The sequence below is a fragment of the Homalodisca vitripennis genome, chromosome 4 (assembly GCF_021130785.1).
Source record: "Homalodisca vitripennis isolate AUS2020 chromosome 4, UT_GWSS_2.1, whole genome shotgun sequence".
Classification (NCBI taxonomy): domain Eukaryota; kingdom Metazoa; phylum Arthropoda; class Insecta; order Hemiptera; family Cicadellidae; genus Homalodisca; species Homalodisca vitripennis.
In genome coordinates this window covers 128,487,312-128,512,366 of record NC_060210.1, presented here as the reverse complement: position 1 = coordinate 128,512,366, position 25,055 = coordinate 128,487,312, and the positions used below count along the sequence as shown (strand labels likewise).

The window sequence follows — 25,055 nt, the reverse complement described above, 5'->3', positions numbered from 1 at the left end:
CTATAAATATCGTCCAATCAGCTTCCTTTCACCAATTTCAACGTCATTTGAGATAACTATTTAGAAAAGAATGTTGAAGTATTTAGACCCATCCAATGTTATTCGTCCTCTCTAATTTGGATTGCGGTCGAAACATTATACGACTCATCAAATATTAAGAATCAGTGAAACCATAAATTAATCAAGGCTTTGAAAGAAAACTTCATTCTGCTACAGCATTCCTAGATGTCTCGCAAGCATTTGACTAATTTTGGCATGTTAGCTTACTTTATAATAATTTAGGGTTTCTTTGTAAATAAGAGATCTTTTACAATCCTTTTTGACTGATTTCAGCTTTTCTGTTAAACTTCTGAGCATGCTTTCAACAGTTCGCCTCGTAAGAGCAAGGTTTACCTCTAGGTTCAATATCAGGGACTGTGCTTTGTAATATTTTCTTGTTTGATAATCAAGATCTTCCTGACATTACTCTTGCTCTCTATGCTGATAACACAGCCATCATAATTCAACTCAACATTATCACATAAACGAAGCAGCAATGTTTTATACAAACCGTTGTTACAACTTTGATGAATTGGTTTGAGATTTTCTAAGAGAATCCAACAAAAGTGAGACTAAGGTATTTTATTTAAGAAAATGTTTTACGCCACCGGACATTTGATAAAAGACACTTTAATCTCATAGAATGCTGACGATTGTATTGATTGTACTTAGTTGTGTATCTTGATAAGAAATTAACATAGAACTTACAAACTAAAACAAAATTAGCACAAACTTATGCCCGTTTATTTCTTCTATTCACGTTACTAAACATGAATTCTATTCTAAAGCCAGTCTGCACACTAATGATGTTTTAAAGTATACTGAAACTCCTAATAATGTGTGATCTATTTGGGGACTATGCATTTCTTCTGGTAAGACAAACGACATTTAAAATGTTCAAAATAAACTTTTGAGGATTGCAATTAGTTGACCATGCTACATTTGGAATTTATACCTCCATGACGAGTTAGGACTTGATTCAATTGGGAAAGTTTATTGTGAGAACGTCTATGAAATTTTTGAATAATTTACACTGTGTCTCCGGAGAGTAATTTACACATTCCATATCGGAGAGTAAATTTTAAGAGGACGTCTGAAACCAAGACTTCAAGACGTGCTAATCTTATTAGAGGACTTTGCCCAAGAAATATAACGTTTACTTAAATTTTTAATGAACGTTTAATGTTTAAATCTTACACTTAGATTACAAGATGTCTTTGAACGAAGCAAACCATATACCGTTCTTTCCTACAAATTTCTTTACATTATACATGTTAGTTGTTCTGCGTATAATATAATAACATTAATCCAGAATAAAGATTATTACAAAAGAACTCTATTTATATATCAAAACATATGTGACAAAAAATCAGCAAAATGGTGAATTACAGAACAAATTATGGACATACCAAGCATCATTTTATCACTATTTTCATCATGGCGTTGAATAAACTTCAGTTTCAGTTTGAAAATTGCAAAAACTTTGAAAAACAGTTTTTATACAACAGTTACTAAAATAGTTAACATACCCAGTCATATTATACTTCTAAGAAGAATTCAGTTCTGATGACTGGTAATCTGATGCCTGACCACTTTCTCAGTATGTAAATCATTTAACACAGGGACTTCACTTACCACCTAGCGGCAATATTGCTAATTTGTTTAAATTACCGTGTTTTATAGACTGTCGGACTTACGGTATCCTTCATCAGTGACGAACAACTGCACCTTTTCCAGCCACAGACTATCATTGGACGTACGAAACTTACACTTTTAGTAACATTTAATACTTTTGGTAATATATAAAACCTTACTGTACTTTGTTTACTTCTGATAAGATCAACTGAGTTAGATTGCAACATTGTAGGCCTACTAAACGAGTAGCAACTAGCGTCGGCTCGGCACTGAAATTATGATTGTCATCATTCTTTCAAGTATTTTCTTACTGAGGAGCAATTAGTTTTAGTATAAATAAACTGAGCGTATTTCACACCATTACAATAAATTAAAAAATCAAACATAAATCTTGTAACTTGTTATTTGTAATGTTTTATTGCACAATTTAAAAACAGGGTATTAATCTAAAGGTGCATACCAAAAGTTTCTGCTAGAGCTCTATAAAACTCTAATAACTTTAAAGATAGCCTAGTTAAGTTTCATCTATGATGACAAGCAAGAAGCACTAGGAACTATATGGTGTAATATTAATTTCACAATGGAATTAAGTTTTAAAGTTTTGAAAATGGTACCCATATCAGCAACGTGCAATGAGGATGCAATACTTTTTAAAAGTAATTGACTGAAAAATTTGTAACAAAAATTATCAACTTCCCTAATACTTGTCTAATAAATAAACTCATACCACCTACTGGGATGGCCGGGACTGGTGACTAGACCTATAATCCAGCTACTTGAAGGCCGTCTGGGGCCCCTCTCACAGAACTCTCAGCAGAATCACCATATCCCCAAAAGGAAGTGAAAGATGCTTTGTATGCATGTGAATATTTAATGACATCTGAGCAGTCAAGTGAGTAACAGAGAACTGATGAGTGAGTAATCTCACCGTGCATTCACACAGGGTCTGGTACACCCTGATCCGAATCTCACTGGTGTGAGACGCTGATGGAAGGTTGGGAAGCGTAGGCCAGATGTGGAATACAAGCGCATTTATAACACAAGGGAGTTGCTTGGTGTCTGCATTGTTTAATTTGTACTCATCAGTTGTGTATGAAATTTCAATGTACACTGATGACGCCCAGTTGCTCTGGTCATATGCCCTGGGTAATGTAGAGCTTGTCATTGAAAAAAATGAATGCTGATATTGAAAGCATTTCAGGATGTTCAGTTGCCAATTGCCTTAAATCAATATAGGCAGATGTAAAGTGGTTCATGTAGCCCCAACCCTGGAAATACTGGCCATCTGAGAGAACAAATACTGTCATACTAGATGGTGAGGGTCTGTCCATCTGTGAACACAGACAAGACTCTTGGTATCGTATTGGATAGCTCTCCTTTTCAGACCATGCGACATATGCTTCTGCGCAAATTAGGCAGCCTGAGAAGCCTGTATAGGTTCATCTGCTGCCAGAATATGCAAAGCTCCAACAAGTGCCGTCACTGATTCTATCAGTGTTTTACTATGCTATCCTGCATACGGGAATATAATCACAAGAGAGGTGATGAAAGGAATACAAAAGTTCAAACATATCTGTCTGTTTTCTTTTTTATTTCAGGTGGAACCTTTTTACGATGATAACCCTATGAAGAATGCTTATTTACAGCATGATCCACAAAGCTCTCAAACTAAATGAGCCACAGTACCTTAGTGAGAGTCTCTGCTATCGTGAGGAGATATCTCAATCTAGAACTCACCATGGAAGGAAGCTTAATTTTCCTCAAGTCAGGTTTCAATCTAGAAGAAAAACTTCTTCATATTTTGGCCCTTCATTGTATAACCCAGACTGCCGTGTATATTAAAATATTATACAGTTTCATGTTAAAATGTAAAGTCCTGGTTAGAAAGCAGTGGCCAACCCTAGGTTGCAAAATATCATTGATAAACATAGCACTGAGCTGGTATCAGGTTCAAGTATTTTAATTTTCTTGTATTATATATTTATTACTTTGTTATGTTATTACTATTAATAGTAGTGGTACTTTATTCTTATTTTAAGTATTTTAGTTATAAGCAGACCTATGTTCATCTGAAAAAAGATTATAACTGAGAATCACCTTGGAAAATAAAAGCATTTATAATTATTATTATTTATTTACGGCTCAGTGTGTCTTAATGGGAGCATTCGGTCTTGCCACTTTGCAATTGTTTGGGTATTTTTCCTCTTTTAATAGACCCAGATTTGAGCTATTGCTATTGGGAAAAGCAGGTGAAAGTTTATTTTAAATTTACAATTTAGTAACTTTAATATATTTATTATAATATATTATTATTATTATTATTGGCAGAATAAAATAATACCTTTAACTGTAGACATTTTTATTAATTTTTAAAAAATGTATTATGAGGTACTTTTCAGCAAAAAACTTTCATTATTCTCATTACCAAAATTTACTGAATACAACACATACACATTTACAACAAAATGTGTGTGTGTGTGTGTTATTTACATTTATTAAAATGTTGATAACTATAGATGGAAAAGAACTGTAATAAAGATAGTCTGAGTAAAATGTCTGCGCAAAAAAAATAAATATGGAAATAAAGGAAACTTTACAAACCACACAAATACGCACTTAAAAAATTTGATACAAAATAGAATCAATGGGTGGGATATTTATGTTTTAATCAAAAGACAATGAAAAGGTATGCGCCAACATGCAACAGCCCAGTGTCAATAGCTACTGCTATAGCTCAACAAAATATTCTTGGACTTTGAAATAACTTTTCAGGTAATGATGCAACTTTGAATTCAAAAAACAAATAATGGCTTCCTATTTCAATTACACACAAATTTAATAGCAAGATACCAAAATGGTTCAGTTGGTGCAAGGACACAATTTCGCTTTATCATCTGTTGACTGAAGAAGGGCTCTCAACCAATAGTAAGGGTGAAATATTTCAAGAATTTAATTATGTAAGCAATATTTCAATACAGTGTGAACCCAGATACGGTACCTTATATTTTAGCTAAGCTTTTGGCTTTCTTATACATAATAAAAGATTAAAGACACAATTTATATTTATATACATTTTATATACTAATGTGTTAATTTGACTACAATGTTTTGAAATCGTTCAATCTGTATAGAAAAATACAAAAGTTATTCTGATACATAACTTGTTATGAATACAATTTTGCAAAAACAAAAATATACCGTTAATGATAAAAACATTACTTTCATGATTCACAAGAAAAATAAGTACATTAATTCTTCTGTATGGTATGTGGCTAGAAATAAATTTGAAACCGACACTCAATATCAATTAAAACATTTGAAAATTAATCTGGTTTGTGCTTTTTCACCTACAAAAAGTAAAAAATAAAATTTAAATTTTGTTATTTATATAATTATCTGTTGAATTTTAATATATTCATAATTTGGGAATACATTCTACGAGACATTCCAGAAAAATATCTTTGATCTATGCATTTTATATAAAAATTGGTTTGTATATATATATATATATATATATATATATATATATATATATATATATATATATATATATATATATAAGAAAAAATGGGGGTAGAGAAGAGAAGACTTTTAGATGGACTGAGAAATTCAGACAAGCTACATCCTTCCTAAACAAATGCCCAGCAAAGTCAAGCTGTGAGGAGCAGAATTTACTAATTATAGCACAGCTATTCTTGCACACCGGCACAGAACTTGGCTCCTAGGTGTTACCACATGTGTTGTTGAACTTAATGCACTCTAAAGTAAGTTTTAACAAATTTTATTAACAATGAATAATGTCACAGACTCAGATTTCAGTCAGTTTAAACAGTTTTATTCTAATTTTCTAAAAACTATAAACGATGGTGATTTAAATACATTCAAAAAATTCACTTGTGATGAGGGAAGAATTAAGTATGTATTTGGCTTTTCATTCGTGCATGATTATAAAATCTCAATGGGAACAAATTTTAAATCTGGTGAATCTGCAAAACAGTTAAAAGAAGATGGAAATAGAGCTTTTCAAGCAGATCAGTTTAGAGTCGCTCTGGAATTATATTCTAGGGCCATCATCAAGCAACCACAACAAAGTTCAAGTAAGTATTTGTAATATTTGCTATTTGTATATTAAATTTTATGTTCCTCGTCAAAAAGTTTGTTTTTTATGATAGCATTAACAAACAGCAATCATACTTTAATTGCTCTATTTCTGTACATTAATAACAGTCAATGGCCTATATTTATTAAAAACTTCAATGTTTAATGACACAGATTTTGATCAAGTTCAATATGAATTTATTACATATAGGTAAAGTGATGTATAAAAAAAATTACAAATAGAAGGTATCAGTAGTTCATACTTTAGGTTTCCATACAGAAATCCTTCCAATACGAACATAGTTTCGAAAAAGCTTTGCTAAAGTTTAATACAACCATAGGTAACTTTTTTGCTTAATTTATAACTCTAGAAAATATTTTAATTGCTGGTTCAGTATTTCAATCAAGAATAATTTTTTCTGAATTTGTAGTAAATTGTGATATTGGCATAATTGAGTGATTATTGTAATTGTAAAGTATGAATTTTAAACATGATTGTTATACACAGTGCACTGAAAACTTTATTCTTTTAAAGAAGTAATAATGTATAAAAACCATTTAAATTATGATAATTGAAAGATTCCTCACAATATGTCTTGTATTGTACAAGTGAAAGTAAATTTATATAATAGATGACAACAGATTTTTAGTATATTAAAGTTATTGATGGTTTGTAGGTATTATGGCAATGGACATTTCTTACTTGTGCACTATAATTATTTTGGAAAATATGTTATTCATAAACTTTATTGTAGATTTGTAATCAATTCATTTTATTTTGTTTGAGTTAAAAATGTCTATTCATATATCATTATGATAACACCAGCTATTTATACTACATCTTCACAAATACTATATCAGTAATTTATAAATCACAAACAATATGGAGTAAGATAATTCTAGAGTACTGATTGGTAAATTCATACACTTTCAAGTAATAAGATTGATATATTAAAATTTAAGCAAATCAGAAGAAAGGGTTAGAACTCCAGAAGCACAACAGTTTTCTATACAGCTGCACTAGACACCTTATTAATTTTATGTGTATCAATTTAATTAAAAATGTACAAAAAAAGTTCTATAAACAAATACTAGTGGATGGAAATTCAGAGGTTTGGATCAGGGTGTAAAACGTTTTACGTAAAGCACTCATGATTTATGTATGTTAATTCAAACAAAAATCAATAGGACATTCTGTGACAAAAATGTTAATCAAGTTATAGACTAAATTTGGAGCCAAGGAGGCAGAGTATTAGGACCAGAACCATTCTTCACAATAGTTTGACATCCTAACATTTCATGGGTTTTAGCCAAAATTGGTATTTAATGTTCTGTGGAATAAAAGTCAATCTAGGACAGTTGCTTAGCACCACATGGGCCAAAGAGGTAAAGCCAGCACGAAAGAGTGTTTTCTCTTCTCGGTTCAACTTATTAATTAATTAGAAATAAAAATCCCATATTGATGTATAATGAAGCAGTTGTTAACTAAGCATACATTTGTGAGCATCTACAGACCTAAAGGGATAAAGTTCCATGACCAAAACCATTTATTCACAAAATTATGGATGTACTGATATCCATGGCTTTTAACCAAAATTTGTATCTAGATGTTTTATGAAATACAGGCTAACTCATTATAGTTATTTAGTGCTACTTGAGCAAAGTAAAACGTGCTCAAGAGCATGACCTTGCCTGCAAAACTATTCTTTATGTTTTATGACTCATGTGTTATGCCCAAAATGGACAATATGCCACCGATTTTATCTGAGAGTAGTTATAGAGTTCTTTTAGATCAATAAGGAGCATATCCCAGAGAAAAATTCATTTCCCATCAAAGAACCAAGTATATCTTATAAATCCATGGTATTTGACTTAAATTTACAAGTATTTATTGGACAAATTTTAATTAATTACAATTATTTAGTTCTTTTCAGATTAAAAGTATAATAATTTTACTATGTAACAAATAATTCTACAATAACTATTTAATAAAAATGACTATGAATATCCAACGAAAAATAGTTATGGTAAATAAGGAAAGTTATCAATTTTGGGGATAAAGAGGTGAATTATTTCAAGGGTCAACCTCCATTTCCTACACAACCAGCCTAGTCATCTTATATAAGTATATAGCTTCCCCATTTTGGAAGCTTTTACAGGACAAGAACTCCTAGAAGCTGAGAGTTTTCCAAGGGCCAAGACCTCCAAAAGGCACAAAACTTATTGACAAAGAAGAAATTCCACAGGGTGGAGCTCTAATAAGCTGGAAGTCTCGAAGCTTTTACAGCTTACAAGCTCTTAGAGACTGTGAAATTCTATAGGACAAAAGAGTCCAGAGGCTACAAGCTTCTAAAGAGGTCTGGAATTCCCCTTCACTAGAGAACAAGAGTTTTAAGGGGCCAAAACTTTCTAAAAGACGGTTGATTCCAGAGATCAGGAGCTCCTAAATGCAGGAAGATCTCATCTATAAAAACATTCATTTTGCTTTTATGTTTTCTCTTAAAATATGATAATCCAATGAAATTCTGATTTAGGTGATAAAGAAGAACTCTCAGTCTTGTTTGCCAATCGCTCTGCTGCACTTTACCACTTGAAAGAATATGAAGCAGCTCTTCAAGATATTCAATCTGCTTTCGATTTCAACTATCCATCACACTTATATTACAAAGTATATGACAGGTAACTGAGTGATTATATATGTGTGTGTGTGTGTGTGTGTGTATTTCATGTATACTTTCTAACTTTAATTTTTTATTTAACTGTGTACTAGTTTAAAAGTTATATTTAATTTTAGGGAGCTCTCTGAAATTCAGCTATTAAAAATAATTCACATAACTCCTTATGGTCTTATAATAGTTAGTATCCTCATTTATGTTTGTTTTAAGGAAATCAAGATGTTTTTTGGCCTTACAACAGTTAAAGTCTGCAAGAGGGGCTTTTCGACAATCACTCCAAGCACTAGATGAAGCTAAACTGCCAGCAGAGAAACGCCAAAAGTGGCAACGAGATATCCAAATTATGTTATCAATGTTGGATAAAAACAAGGAGCTTAAGGATGGTGAGTGATCAGTAAAAATAATAAACTAACTATAATAATTAAGATTGAATCACTGGCTGAGGGATCAGGATATGACGATGGTGAATGAGCGATATGTATTTCCTAAATGGGAGCGTCCACTTTTTTATAATGTTGGCTACCAAGTAGTATTCAAGTAATTCACCCTTTCATTCAGCTTTTACGAGTTCTCAGAAAACTTTTCCCATTAAAAAAAAATAAAAAAAACAGAACACATAAACATAATTTTTACTGAACTAAAATATATTGTATTCTATTAAATTATTATAACTAAATTTCCCAAAAATCTTTTTAATGTTATAGAATTATTAAAATAGCTGAAATAAACAATACAATTCTTCCCTTGCTTGGTAAAAATATGTTCATTTTTTTCTGCATATTTACTTAAACAAATAAAATGTTTGTGGAAATTTTAAAATTTATCTTATTTATAATAAGAAATTGTGACTAGAGAGTTAAAAGATGTACAAATAGTTGGTTTTAAAATAATGGTTCTTTCATGAAAATTTGATATCAATTTTAAAACTTAACATAGCAAAAAAAATATTTTTAATCCCCTGAGCTCCAGGCAATGGTGGAACTACAGTACGATACTTCATTCTTATCAACTTAAACTGACCTGCCTAAAAAATACTTACATGACAAAAATGATATTCTTTGTAGCTAGCATGAAGAAACCATCAACAGACAAAGGGCAGTTCAAAGATGGCGCCAACAAGCAGTACCCACATGCAAGCAATGTGGTGACCATAAAAGAAGCTTCTCAGCTGGGCAGATTTGCGGAAGCCGGAAATGATATAAAACCAGGAGAGTTACTGTTGAGAGAAACCCCTTATTGTGCTGTGTTACTTGATCAGTATTCGAAGAGTCACTGTTTCCAATGCTTTCGCAGGTCTGTTCTAAACATGTACTTTATTCTAAATCATTAAAATATACTAGTGTTATTAAAAAAAAGTTTGTTCTAACAATTTAAAACTCCAAAATATATAGAAAATTTGTTTTATTTTTTAATAATTTTTATTTTAGTTCAAGCTGAAATCATATAATTTATATTAATCCCAGTGCAAAAGTATGTTTAGTAATACAATTTATTATTTTTTAAACTTATAATGCAAATTTATAACAATGTTTTTATGTTTAGTGTGTTTGTAATAAAAGAGAAAGCATTGCAATAGTGCACAAAATTTATTTTTAGATTTTCTCAGTATCTTCACTGCTAGAGATCACTTTGATGGTCCAATTTAGAGGAAACTTGGCATGTAGGTAATATTTGTGAATATACATACAGGCTTCTTATTAAAAAATTGTGTTTTTAGGCAAAAGAAAATAAAAAATATTCTACAACTGATTAATGATTTTGATTTTTCGACACAAGAGATGTCTTTTGTAGAGAAAACCTGGATGTGATGTTTTTGGAAATTAGACAATACATATCATGAATTGCCAAGTTGTTTACGTAACCAAACACATTTTGCTACATAACCAGTAAAAGAAGACCTGAGAGCTATGGATCATACACGTGTGTATACATAAGCAAAGCACATATTTACATTGTTCAGCTTGATCCTGTTGATAGTACATATTTCAACCTTGAGCAACTGTCACAATGAATACAGTAAACATTCATTCATAAAAAAGTACCGTAAATCTTTTCTGTAGTCTAGTGGTTAAGGCTGCAGAATTAGTCACAGAATTCATCTTCTAAGAATTTACATTTAAGTTTAGATAAAGTAAGTAGGAACGTTTACTGCACAACTTGCATAAAGGAAGGTAAAGCTTGAAAGAATAAAAAAAAAAAAGTTCTGAAAAGAATCATAGGTTGTTCATTTTCCTAAGTGACAACCAGACAAGAAATATGAAACAAGAATAAGGCCTTGTACAAAATAAATAATAACGTGTTTAATAAACAATATTATTTTATATTGTAAAATATTCTCAACAAATAAGTTTAAGATGATGAGATTGAAAACAATAATGTGTTAAAATGAAAATGTCTGTATGTATTTTAGTGGAATGACGAGATTTGAAAATAAATTTTGATGGAATATACTTGCAGACCAGCAGCGGTATACCCATGTCCTCAGTGCAGCAATGTTGTCTTCTGCAACAAGACATGTCTGTCGACAGCACTGGAGAGTCATCACCGCTATGAGTGCCCTGTGCTCTCAGCACTCTGGCAATCTGGTGCTTCGGTCACATGCCTCATGGCACTCCGAATCATCACACAGCACAACTTGGAGCACTTCCTGCAGCTCAAGCCTGTCCTCACTGTAGGTCTTTAGCATCATTGCTGATTACATGATTTTTTTATTTTACTACATTAACATATTGACTGTAGCAGCGCTTTATGGCACAGTAACAGGGCTAATAGTAGCCGGTCTCAATCGGTTTACACAAGGTGTGTTAATGCGTTGTTTACGTATAAAACTAAAACTGAATTTGTAAAATTTGTTTAAATAAATTAGTCATTGTTTCCAATGTATTGTATTAAAGATTAAACCAAAGGAAACATACGTCAATAATTTAACACATCGTATGGCTTTTAAAAAGTTTGTAAAACCTGTACAGATCGTAATGTCAATTTTCTTTATATTAGTACCTAAAATAAATCTCAATGTAATAGTAAACGTAAAAATTTTGTTAAAATTTTCAGAATTCCTGTAAAAATAAACAGTACAAAAGTAGTGACTACACAACGGTGTACAATCTCGTCAACCACGCTTCCCAACGTTCCACCGAGGACTTCTTGCACCGAACTCTCATGGCTGTTTTCTTGTTGCGATGTCTGCAAACCACCGGTTATTTCCAACATCAAAGTAAGCCACAAAAGTGTTTTATTTAGTTACATCCAGTTCTTTTTAGAAATGTTATTTTTATTGTCCATTGATCCACTTTTGTTACATAAAATGAGCGCCTATTGTAACGTTCTTGAAAAATTAGCAATATTAGAATTTATGAATTAGGAGTTCCAGTCTATATAATATAAATTATTTTTGTAGAATTTAAAAGTAATTAATTTTTGCTTATAAAAATACTTTATTTTCCAAAAGCTTTGCAAGGATAAAATTGATATTAACACTATGAAATTGACATTTCAGATGAAAACGTAATAAAGACAAATGAAAAGACACTGACAGATGATGAGAAGTTCATTGGTGGTTTGATATTACGTCATCTGCAGTCACTCCAGTTCAACTCACACGAGGTGTCCGAGCTGGTGATCAAAGGAAAGGATAAGAAATCTGTGTTCATTGGTGGAGCGGTCTACCCCACACTTGCTCTCTTTAACCACTCCTGCAACCCTGGAATTGTCAGGTGAGTCTCCTCACCCGATCAAGTAACTAGAATTTTCAAAAGGGGGTTTTACCGGAAGTTTGTACACATGGACAATGTATCAACACCATAAAAACTCCAGATTGTGAGTTATATCAAGTATAAATCAGCTGGTTTGCAACTGTTAAAATCTTTATAGTATGGGTTTCTATTCTTTAATTTAATTTTGATGCACCCACATAAAATTTTGTTGGGAAGGGGGGGAAGTGTAATCTCCAAGACTGTCTTTATCTAAAGCACTGTCTTACCTCTCTAATTAATGATTACTTTCAGTTTTGCAATTGCAAGCTGTGGTAATATTTAAAAGATGATTTAAGGTTTTCTACAAAACTCTCATGAAGGTAGTTGTGTAATATAGCAATCACATTTTATTGATATGAAGTAACAGAACATTGTTTTTTTGTAGATATCACAAAGGAACTGAAGTGGTCGTAAGAGCTATTCGTCCAATCAAAACTGGTGAAGTGGTTGCTGAAAACTATGGCCCGATTTTCACCCAAGTGGAGCGGAAAGAGAGGCAGCAAACTCTCAGGTAAATTTAAATTCTATATTATTTACATACAAAAAACTATTGATTATAAAATAATCTAGAAAATATCTTATTATCAACAAATAATAAATTAGTTACAGTATACATTCCGTTTTCACACCCTTATTAACCTATAAAAATTAATTCTTGTGTTCGCAATGTACGATTCTACAACTTGTAATTTTACTACATGTAATGTTTAATACAAACTGTTATAGGTCACAATACTGGTTCGACTGCAAGTGTGAGGCCTGTGATGAAAACTGGCCGATTCTTGCAAACATGAATCCTGAGGTGATGAGGTTCCGGTGCGACTGTGGCAGTACCGTCTTGGTTCCAACAAACACCAGCGAGTTTATGATTCCTTGCCTTAGTTGTAAAAAGCATGCCAACATCTTCAAAGGCCTCAAAGTGTTACAGGTAATCAAAACTTGCTTAATTTTAGAAAGTTCACAGCACTTGCAAAATAAAAACACTGTGTTAAATTTTTATTGCCTTTTATTTTATAATGATTTCTGATGACCAATTTGTACAAAAATCAAAATTATTATGTTTTATGATAAATTTTATTTTTAAAGAATCATCAATAAAGACAGAAATGTTGTTCTCATTGTGGATAAAAAAGATGACTTATTAAAAGCAGAGGGATATTTCTAAGCTGATGAATCCTGATATGATTAACATTTGGAATGATCAAGGAAATCTTACACTGGCCACTGGGAGAGCTTTGTTTGTGCTGTTGAGCTCAATTTGTAAATGTAAGAGAGCTATAATTATAGGTTTGAGAAAAAAAAATTAATGGTTGGTTGTGATGCATCATGAAAGGCTATGATCAAAAAAGGCTTAAATGAAACCAAAATTTATAATTTAACATAATAATAACCCTATTAGATGTTTGAATGTATTTGTGCTGTGTAGGATACTGACACAATGTTCCGATTGGCCAAGAGTCTTGTGGAGGAAGGCAATCACATGAAGGCTCTCCTTAAGTTCCTGGAGTTGCTGAACCTGTTGGACGACACTTTAGTGCCACCCTTCCGAGACTACCACCTCTGTCAGCAAGAGATCCGAACCTGTATGATGTTCTGTGGCAACACCTACATGGTTCCAAAGCTCTAATAAATGTTCTGATCACACATAGTAAGACTCTTATTGACAGCACCTATGCATATTTAAAACATGTAACATTTTTATCATACTATTTATTGTTCCAGCATATACTTTTTGAGTTTTATGTTTGGTAGATTCAACAAACTAGCAAGGAACACATTCACAGTGTACAAAAGCAGTAATGTACTTCATTACACTAATTGGAACACATACTTAGGGAAAAAAATAATATTTCATTTATATCTGGATAATACATATCCTGCTGAAAGGTCTGCTTGCATTTATGATCTGATAATGAAAATATCTAGATTTTTTATTTAAAGCAATATTGTAAGGTATTCTATACCATCAATTTTAATCTGAAAAAAATTGATAACCATCCTATTTACTTATATTATTAAACTGTTAGCTTTCAAAAATATCATTCTACGTACATTTTTTATATTGCAATGATTTAATTAATTATTAACAGAAAAAATGTAGTAGGAAATTGACACCTTTACGACGTGTACCCCATTGGGTGCCCGCAATCTTTCACAATTACGGTCATGTACCCGATTGGGTTTACACCGGACTCTAGGAGAGTGAGAGGGAGAGGGAGAGGGAGGGAGAACTTGATTCAAAACCATTGAGATTTGAAAGGCGTCAAAAAAATTACATCACATTTTTACAATACCAAAGTTACATTAGATATATCTGTCAAAGTTTCTCCAGGACAGGAACTCAATCACTGTGTAGAATGGCCTTTGAGCACGCCATTTTTTCAAATGGAGTCCATGTTTGTTCCGAATCTTTAACTCATCTGGGAGAAGGTTGTAAAACTTGGCACCGGCGTATGCTGGTTTTTTAGCATACAATGCTGTGCGTTGAAATGGAACATTACAGTTGTTTGCAAATATGGTTATGTTGGTGAGTAGCAGCAAGTCTTTGAAGTCTATTTGTAAAATCAGATTATATATCATTGCCAGGATGTAGTGAGAAACCACTGTCAAAACTTTCATTACTTTAAAGTTTTCCTGTAACTATCACGTATTTCCAATCCAGACAATGGTCTTATTGCAACCTTTTGGAAAAGAAAAACTCTTTCTGGGCTGGCACAGGAAGAGCCCCCATAAGGTGATTCCATAGGTCATATGGCTCTCAAAAAGGCCATGGTAAGCCAACTCTTGCAGTCTCTGCTGTACTAGCAGCAACAGTTCTCATGGCATACAATGAACTGCTGTTTTTGTTTTTTTACAGAGGATGTCAACATGGAACTTCCAAAAGAGGTCTAAATCCACATTAACTCCCAGATGTTTCGTGTGGTCAGTGGTTTCAAGATTAGGTATATCAGCAACTTCATTTTTCTTTGCTCCAAATATCAGCTGCTTCGTCTTTTCTACGTTGTGGATCAAGTTATCGTTCTTTCAGTAGTAAAGGGCCACATTCACTGCTATGAAAGAGCAGATCTCAAGATCGTTCACAGATTTGCGTGTTGATGTTAGTATCATCAGCCTACATGAAGCATTTGCTGAAGGGGTTGATATAGGATGGTGAATGAATGAATGAATTGATTTTTTTATTTCCCAAATAAATGTTTTTGGTAAATTGTTATGTTAATAAACAATATGAATAAAACTAGTCTCAACACTGGCCCCTGAGAGACACCTCTAGAGAGAGGTAGTGGAGAAAACACTTGCATGTGTCACCTTTGATTGAGTAGGTTAGTTCTACGATCTGAGATCTGCCTTCCAGATAACTGGCAAACCATTGAAGTGTTGTTCCACTAATTTTTAGATGACTCAGCTTTGGCTGAATTATATCATGGCTCAAGCAATCAAAAGCTTTGCTGAGATCTAAGAATATTCCTGTGGCACTTTTGCCATCTTCAATTCTCTTGATTATTGCTTCAACCATATCTTACACATCTGTCTGACAACCTGCCTCTCACGAACCCATGCTGACTCTTAGTAAGCAGACCATTGATATCAAGATGTCAAAAGAGCCTTGATAAAACAATTCTCTCAATTATCTTTGAGAAGGTTGAAATCAAAGATATTGGCCTATAGTTTCCTGTGTCATCCTTTCTCTATTTACAGTCAAGGACTTTATCTCAGAATGTTGACTTCTTGACGATTGCCGCTCACAGTTGATCACATCCCAAATAGCCTTGCTTTTGTTGTCAGATGTCATAATATGCTTGGCCCTGGAAGTGAGTTGAAGTTTTCTCAGTTTCAGGTCATAAATTTTCTTTCAAGTGTTTGCTTTTTATTCTCCTTCTTACCACTTAAAAGATACTGGTTATGGTCTCAAGAATATCCTATTAAATTCTCTGGCTTCATCCCAGAATATCTTCTTGGATATGGGCAGGTGAGATCAAGTATTGAAGTGATAGACTTTATAAAATCGTTATAAGCCTTATTGACATCATTGGCGTTGAAGATGTTTCCTCATAATTAAGGAGCTAAGTGACTTTTCAGTTAGTGTTTCCTCCACAGGAAATCGTAGGTTTTCCTAACAAGCAGAAGTAGGCAAACTCAGTGAGCATAATTGTCCGGGATGACTGGAGATACCAGTCTGCATCATCTGCACTAATATTTTGGTCTAGACTTAAATTAGTATTTACTGCGTCGATAGAGGTCTCTGGTATCTTGGGGTAATCCTAGTTCGAGGTAGTTTGACCCTTTTTATGTTAAAAGATGCCAGCATTATTTAGCAGACTTCTTACAGATGAATGTTTTAAATGCTAAGGAGTGAAGTGTAAGAATGTTTCAGTTTGAGTTCCGTTATTAATGTATGTAGACAACTCAGACTTTTGAGAGTTCATTTTTTTTAAGTGCACTAATTGTACTCGTAAGTTGCAATTGCTCTACCATCTTGACATAATCATTAACAAGTTGATCTTGTTGGCTGTCATGTTCTTCAAAGATACTTTGTGTATCCAAGTGAAGTCTCTTCCTTTTCAAGTTGAACTTCACAAAGCCCATTGTGTGCCTGATGGGGTACATGTTGTTTTATGTGTTTCCTTATTTGCGTTTTTATTGTTTGCCTGTCTTGGTGGTTTGGTAAATATGATCCCACGCTTAAAGAAATACCTCAGACTATCGTGTACCCCCTTGGGTGAACGATAAACTAAGTTTTGTAGGTTAATTAATTTTTTATACATCCCTTGGGGTACAAGGAAAATAATTGAAAAACATACTAAAACTTTTTTGCAAAATTGCGTAGCTTACACGATTTTCTTGTTATACTTAGACGTTTAATTTTTTTTTTAAAGTTAAGGATTTTCTGTCATTATTATTTAAAATTTCAAAAGCACATAAAAAAGTATGGAAATTAACTGTCAGAATGAACGTGTTAATCAGAATTTATGTTCATCATGGTGTAACTTTTTAAAATTCAAGATGATTTTTTTTATTATATCAGATTAAATTCAATTGATAATTTCTACAAATATTAACAAATTATAAAGTATTATGACACTGTTTCTTATGTACTTTCTTAATTATAGATTACCTGATGTACAAAACAAAAATTTGTAATGATAGTATATATTTTCAACGTTTGAGCCCCACTAACCCAAAATCTAATATTTTATGAGTCATATAATGATGGACAACTATTTGAAAAAGGGATCCGTTTATTAAGTCTTAACACGGAATTATAAAATAACAATTATCATACTTGTACTATAATCTATTAGTGGACAAAAAAAATTAAGGTAAGACAATGTATTTAATGAAATAAATTATGTACATAAATTAGACAACCAATCCAAATGGTTACAACCAGCCCTCAGATATACACAAGATCATAAAGCCACAAACACACCATATACAAAATATTATAACGGTTTATTAAACAACTTTCAATTAACTTTAATACAGGATTCGTGCACTGAAAGACAAAAACCTGAACTTTATACAAACATCACAGTATTGAATATTTTTTAAGTAACCAAAATAATTTAAATAAACATTTCACAATAGTTGCACTAGTTAAAACATAGATGAATTAATTATATACTTTTATATTTTGTACTACCATTATGACTTCAATTTCGATTGGATCATCTTATCTCTATACCTACATATTTAGCAACAGTTCATAAAATATTGAGACTCTGAGGACATTACAGCAAATAGTTTATAATCTTATAAAAATATAATCAGTCAACAAAATAGAAAAGAATGCTACTGTAGAGGAAAAATACCTTAATAATACACTAAAGCAAATTATAAAAAAATCCAGTAGAAGATATCCACACTAAAATTAACAAGAAACATAAAAACTGAAATTTAAAACAAGGGAATCATGGCAGCATTTTGTGTCCATAACGTTCGTGTTCATCACAGGTGTTGTGCGTAGGACTTGTCCGATTACCACTTCTTTTTGTGTTCGTCCATTGACACTCCTCCTGGCCCCAACAGGACAATCATCAACAGCCCCCCAATCACTGACAGCGTCTGTAACAAAACAGACAGATGTATTGGACAGCTCTTCAACTATTGCTAAAATGTGGCTTATTTTTCTAAATTTCACTAATGTAATGAAGTCCCTGTTATACTGAACCCGATAATGTATAATAGTGTACAACCTAACATTATTGAGGTTTGTGTTTCTAGCATGTTGACAAATGTACTGGAGGATAACCAAGCATGTGCACGCAACATTTCTTGTTTGATCCCAATTGTGGGAACATTGCATTTATCATATGCCAATACTAATAATTAATATTTTTATTAACTTATCGTGATATCTAGCAATGTTCAGTTCTATTTTACTTGTAATAATTGGTACGGTTTTATTTGCCATTGATATATTACCGATCAAAAAGGCACTCAGCTGCAACCTTTATAATGCACAGAAAATACCATGTGCAATTGTCACAAGGGTTAATGGACTTGTCAGTCACACATAATTATATGTACCTTATGTGAGAATTGATTGTATGGTTACGCAAACTATGTTAAAACATTTATGCAAAGTTATACAATTGTATATTGAATCCTTTTAGAACCAACTAATAATGCATCAAACTTTGATATCAGTTAGTTCAGGTTTTAGGTCATAAAAGGTTAATAACTCACATTTACTTACTTACTGCCGGGGCGTAACAAATCTCAGTCGATTCTTTGCCTCGTCTATGAGCCTCTTCCACGCCACCCTGTCTTCCGCCAGATCCACAGACCCTCCACACCGGGTCACATCTTCGACCACTTGATCGCACCATCTTATCTTTGGCCTACCCAAAGGGCGCCTTCCTGCCGGTACCGCCTGGTAGACCTCTTTTAACCTTGTGCCCTCCTGTCTCTGATGTACATGTCCTAGCCAGCTAATTCTCTTTGCCTTCACCAAAGCCACAATATCAGGATCTTGGTATAAATTGCGTAATTCTCTATTTTTTCTTATTCGCCACACCCCTTCATCACATGTTGGTCCAAATATTTTTCGGAGAACTTTATTCTCAAAAACAATCAACCACCCCTCATTTTTCTTCGTTAATGTCCATGTTTCACTTCCATACATTAGGACTGGTTGAATGATTGTTTTATAAATTCTTATTTTGGAGCATTGTGACAACAATCTTGACGTAAAGAGTTTTGTACACGCCCCAAGACACCTATTTGCATTAGCTAATTTGCTTTGTATCTCCATATCCTCCACGTTTTTGCTGTTTATTGTTACACCCAAATATTTAAAACTTTCTACCCAGCCAATCGAGTAGTTGTCAATGCTTAAGTTTGTTCTCACATTTCCAGCATGTCTTCCAAAATGAATAATTTTAGTTTTATCTTCATTTAGCTCTAAGCCTACTGTTTGACATTCTTTAATAAAACTTTTTGTTAGTGTGGAGAGGTCATCCAAACTTTCTGACAAGATCACTACATCATCCGCAAATGCCATTACGTTCAGGTCCACTCCTAATTTAACCCCTCTTTGTAGTCTTTTAACTTTTTGTAATGCCTCTTCCACAGCCAGGTTGAAGAGAGTGGGAGAAATCCCATCTCCCTGTCTTACTCCAGTGTTGATAAGGAAGTTTTCCGACATTTCTCCATCTATTCTTATTTTGGCCTTTGAGTCACTTATACACATTTTTGACAGTCTTATCAGTTTTTGCGGGATTCCATGTTTTTCCATCTTCTTGAATAGAGCATTCCTATCTATGCTGTCATAAGCTTTCTTGAAGTCTATAAAAATTCCATAGAAACATTTTTGTTAATGACATCTGAGCAGTCAAATGTGATGTCAAGATGTGTGTGTGATGTGTGAACGGTGAAGTGATGCGTGAGTAATCTCACTGCACATTCACACAGGGTCTGGTACATCTGATCTGAATCTCACCGGCGTGAGACACTGACGAAAGGTTTGGATGGATGCCTAGGCCAGATATGGAATAGAAACACCTTTGTAACAAAAGGGAGTTGTTTGGGGACTCTATTGTTTAATTTGTACACATCAGTTGTGTATTAAATTTCAATGTACACTGATGACGCCCAGTTGCTCTTGTCATATGCCCCGGGTAATGTAGAGCTTGCCATTGAATAATAACATACAACATGGTACCCCTAGATCCTGCTATCCTTTCAAATCAATCACTGTCAATAATACATTTTAATCAGGGAAATGATTATGATATTGGGTGTGCCAGGCTTAAAGTTATATTCGAACAAGGTCAAAGAGGGGGTTGACCCATGGAGGAGGCTGGGGTGTCCCCTAGAGTAGTTTACTATTATATAGAGAACATGTATGGGACAGTACCTGGAAAAAGTCGTACTTGAGAAAGTCTCTGAGCGGCTTGTAGTCTGGAATCTGCCACCAGCAGTTGTGATAGAAATTCAGTGTGGTCAGGAACAGGACCAGTATAAGGGCACTTAGCTTGGTCTTGTACCCAATAGTGACCAGCACCATCAGGATGCCTCCCAGGATGTCTTGAAGAATCTGGTAAAGCCGTTTGGTTTATATGTGTTTATTGTATAAATATTAGTGATTCATAAAAGTTGTGCCTTACTTCAGGATTTTTTTTATTTGAATATAAAACAGCAGTCAACATCTAATAGCTTTTTATAACAGTACAAAATCATACATTTATTTTCCTAGTTTTCATAATATCTGTCTCACATTTTTATAAATTTGGGTGCAACAAAATAATATACTATTTTAATTTAACCCTATGCACTCGAAGGCAGTATTTATAATTTTTCCTTGAAGCTCGTATGGCCAGCTCTACTGGCTGCCACCATTTTGTCATGAGCGCTGATTAATTTTTGCCGTAATGTTATCTCAGCTCGTATATCCAGCTATACTGGCCAAGATATAATACGTCCATAGCTCGTAAGGCCAGCAGCTCTGGTCTCTAAACATAACTATTATTTTCTAATATTCTCTTTGTTTTATAATGAATGAGTGAGTGCTGAAACCTATCGAGCAGCTTTATTTTAAAGTAATTTTTAGGTAAAGCAGTAAATTTTTAATTAGTCCATAATTATTTTCTAAACATTGACTGTGCGTAACTATTTTTGACTGCACATAGGTCTGTAGTAGCTTTAGCTCTCAGATTGCACTGTGAACAGCAATATTAAAAATCTTGGTACTTTTTACTGTGCATTATTATACCAAGAGGCTTCTAGAATATCTAGTTATATTATTAGCTGTACGCGTGTTCCAAACGTGGGAAAATATTTTAGGGTATTGTTAAATAGGTGAAAATAAACAAAAAACTGACTCTAATACTAAGCTATTTTGCTTTATGTATCATCTGGCTTCTTGTATTTTTTAAATCATAGCTCAGAAACAGTTTAACTTAATGGTATTGTAATTTTGCATGTCTGTATGTATTGCTATTAAATTCCTGACAAAAAAAAAAAAAAACTATCGTTAACAGTTATAAATATGGCCTTTTTAAATACAAAAGCAAAATTTCATGAAAACAGAAAATTGTCCAGGCACACAAAACAGCTTATAAAAAGAGACAGAAATGTTACTACCTTATTTGTTAAGAATGGGTTATATATAACGAATAAATTATTACTCTCGTGCAATCCGCATCAGTCAATAAACTGCATGAGAGTAGTGAACACGTATTTGTTTAGTTATTAAACTCTGTTCATGAAAATTAGGTATTCAAATTTTGTCTTTTAAAAACTATGCTTTCAAATTGTAAAAAAACTGCCATTTTGAAACCATTAGTGATAGATATTTCTTTAATATGAAAGCTAATATTCTAATAAGCCACGCATACATGCAAAATTACAACTTTGCAACAAACTCTTTCTCAATCATGAGTTTATTTATTAAAAATACAGACAGACGCTTTTTTTGTGAGCGAAAAACACTTAGGTCATCATTGCCCGCAGACAAGCGCTAAACTAAGTGAAATAGACCACAGTGTTTAAGGAATTATTATTTCATAAAATAACAAATAAATCAGCTAAAAACAGAAGATAGGTGGTGTACATTGAACCTTTTTTTAATAGAACTTTTAACACCGATATTGTTATTGATCTTAAGGTCTGGGATACTTATATATATATATAAGTATATAACAGTTGATGGCGCCATAAATTACAAGTTGTATTCCACCCTTTATAAAAATCAACTGTTCCAACAAGATTGAATTAGAAAAATTTCACGTCAGCTGGACTTCATCAAATGTTATGCACTGTGTTTACATTTATGTTTTATTAATTCTTGTTTACATGTTATAGATTTGTATTCATTTTTTTTTTAAAACTTCCTGAAGACGGGGGTATTAAATCCCCCGAAATATAGAAGTGAAAAATAGTTTTTGTTTTCTTCTATTTAACACAGTGATTAGTAAGTAAGCCATTTGGCAGACACGAAAATCGACCAACAAAAGCCTGTTGGTAACTCTTCTTTATACTCTTTATATATATATATATTTTCCAACCCCGATGTAGATTTTACCTTGATGTCACGATCAAGAAAATATGTCAAAAATGTATTGTACATGCATAATGTATTTTATTACAAAGTGGTCTACCACTCAACCTTTAAGTTCAACCAAAAATTTAGTTTAGACAATTATACATCATAACTTAGCGCCTTCAAATAGTGTTTCACTGTTTAATATACGTATCTATCTCGTAATTGCAGGTTATAATGTGCAGGCGCTTTGAAAACTTTTCTTCATTTTATTCGTTTATATTCACGACATAAGCGAATAATTCAGATAATAACTATCCTATCTTCTAAGTTAGACTAAATTACGGATACATGTGAAATTTGATTGAAATTGGTTCAGTCGTTTTGGAGTTTATTGGCAACATACATCGTGACTCAAGATTTTTATATATATAAGATATATATATATATATATATATATATATATATCACACCTTTCAACATAGGATGATAGTACTTGAATTTCATGTAAAATTCATTATTTCCTTAGTAATATATTATCTACCAATGTAATAGAATAAGACTCAATATTATAAATGAAGAGTAGATAAAGCAATCTATTTATCAAAAGCTGTAATGTAATAACTAACAATAGTTACTTATATATTACAAGTAGTCAAGTGAGAGTATGTACCTGCAGAAATGAAATCTCAAATCTGATTAGAGTGATGAACATGAAGGCTAATAAACATCTGCCAGTCAGCTGTAGATAGTTCTTTTGTTTGTTGTCCCCTAAAACAGAACAAAACTATTACAAAACTTTATTACTAATACGTTCAGTACAGCAGCTTATTTCCACACTTTTTTATTTGCAACTGAATTTTTCAATAATGGCAAAAAACCGTAATCGTGTTTTTTACATTAACCCTTTGGATGCCAGCCCATTTTCCAAAAGTAGGCTACTACCCAGAAACGCCAAGGGCATTTACAGCAGTTTTGCAAGCTTTCACTAAATGTATCATAACTTTTTTATTTTTTAACAGATATTGATGATTTTTTTACCATTATTTTGCTTATGAAATGCCCTTGTTCTGTTGGTAAATTTTAGTTGCTTAAATGTAATTTAAACTTATAAAAAAGTTAAAAATTAAGAAAAAAAAATAAAATTTCCAAAAAACATTTTTTTTAGCACAAATAAGTGGTTTAAAAGAAAATGTATGCTGATTTCCTGTTATATCCTAGTAAACTATATCTAACCCTTAACCTAATTACAACATTTCAAAAGCCTACCTTATATAGAAGTCCAGTTATGATTTTTTTCACTAAATGTGACATGGGCACAGTTTTTGTAATTTGCATGGACGTTGTATGTAATGTTACACTATATTCACAAATCAATATTTGACACTATACAAATCGATACTTTGGGATTATACCAACCACACCACTATGAAGAACACAAAAATATAAATTTATAGATATATTATAAACAAACATTGTAGAACGAAAAAACAACTTTTTAATTACAAAATTACAAACTTACAAAGATTATCAATTGTTAATGAGGTCAGATTCGCTTAAACTTTTTTCAATGAACTTAGAACATTATAAAACGATGTATTTGAGTAACAGAACTAACATTCCATCAATCAACAAGCATTTCCAGGTATTGTGATCGGTATTGTGGTCGCTGTTATCTTATCTTTCTCGAGAATCCCGATTACGGCAGGCCGCGCGGCATCACATGATTATTTAAGTTTTTTGCACGGTACATAATTGCCTTTCCATTACAATTCAATTTATATTTCTGATCAGCCCCTCTAGAATTATATTTACTGATAGATACTATCTCGAGGGATGTTTTTCTTTCGTTGACATCAGCGCGAGCTTCGGAAGCACCTTCGGCCGGAGGCACTCGCATTTTGGGTGGCGGAGTTTGATCAAGAATAATGACAAGTTTTGTGTGTGTTTTTTTTTTCAATAAAGAGTTTAGTTTTTGTTTGGTAATGTTTGTTTTTGTTGAATTTTTGTGTTTGGAGAAATGTAGGGGTAAAATACGAAAGTACAACAAAGCGAACGGGCGGCGAGACTCTGCAATCACGTTATCTACTACACCGCTCGACTTTGACCTCTGTCTGAGGATGGGGAGGGGTTTGCGATAAGACAATTCCTGTTTTATACTGACGAAATATTGTTCTACGCTAATCTAGTAATCAGTAGAAGCTAAATGTCAACTGTCTGAGGATGGGGAGGGGTTTGCGATAAGACAATTCCTGTTTTATATCGACGAAATATTGTTCTACGCTAATCTATTAATCAGTTGAAGCTAAATGTCAAATAACGATTCATGTCTGGGTGTGGTCTGTATAATCCCAAAGTACCAAAGAATCT

The 25,055-nt window shown here is 32.8% G+C and overlaps 2 protein-coding genes across 2 annotated transcripts in view; one reads left to right on the top strand and one right to left on the bottom strand.

The window, feature by feature from the left end:
* Nucleotides 1-5,351: 5,351 nt before the first annotated feature.
* On the top strand, nucleotides 5,352-13,850 carry LOC124360145 (SET and MYND domain-containing protein 4-like). Its single transcript, XM_046813500.1, has 10 exons — nucleotides 5,352-5,771; nucleotides 8,307-8,451; nucleotides 8,658-8,830; nucleotides 9,512-9,740; nucleotides 10,905-11,118; nucleotides 11,502-11,664; nucleotides 11,947-12,163; nucleotides 12,588-12,713; nucleotides 12,929-13,130; nucleotides 13,629-13,850. The coding sequence occupies exons 1-10, from the start codon at nucleotides 5,465-5,467 to the stop codon at nucleotides 13,827-13,829; spliced, it is 1,977 nt and encodes a 658-aa protein (XP_046669456.1). The 5' UTR covers nucleotides 5,352-5,464; the 3' UTR covers nucleotides 13,830-13,850.
* A 3,571-nt stretch (nucleotides 13,851-17,421) lies between these two features.
* LOC124360146 (surfeit locus protein 4 homolog) overlaps nucleotides 17,422-25,055 on the bottom strand; it is a 31,004-nt gene continuing 23,370 nt past the window's right edge. Inside the window, exons 4-6 of the mRNA XM_046813501.1 lie at nucleotides 23,359-23,456; nucleotides 20,562-20,741; nucleotides 17,422-18,265 (exon numbers count right to left, since the gene is read on the bottom strand). Coding sequence (XP_046669457.1) covers nucleotides 18,179-18,265; nucleotides 20,562-20,741; nucleotides 23,359-23,456 — 365 coding nt within the window. The 3' untranslated portion in view covers nucleotides 17,422-18,178. The remainder of the gene's footprint in view (nucleotides 18,266-20,561; nucleotides 20,742-23,358; nucleotides 23,457-25,055) is intronic.

Excerpts from the sequence above, each read along its gene's own strand:
- LOC124360145 (XM_046813500.1), top strand. The coding sequence starts at position 5,465 with ATGAATAATGTCACAGACTCAGATTTCAGTCAGTTTAAACAGTTTTAT. Across the intron at positions 5,772-8,306 it reads GCAACCACAACAAAGTTCAA|GTGATAAAGAAGAACTCTCA; the intron begins GTAAGTATTTGT and ends ATTCTGATTTAG. Across the intron at positions 12,714-12,928 it reads GAGAGGCAGCAAACTCTCAG|GTCACAATACTGGTTCGACT; the intron begins GTAAATTTAAAT and ends AAACTGTTATAG.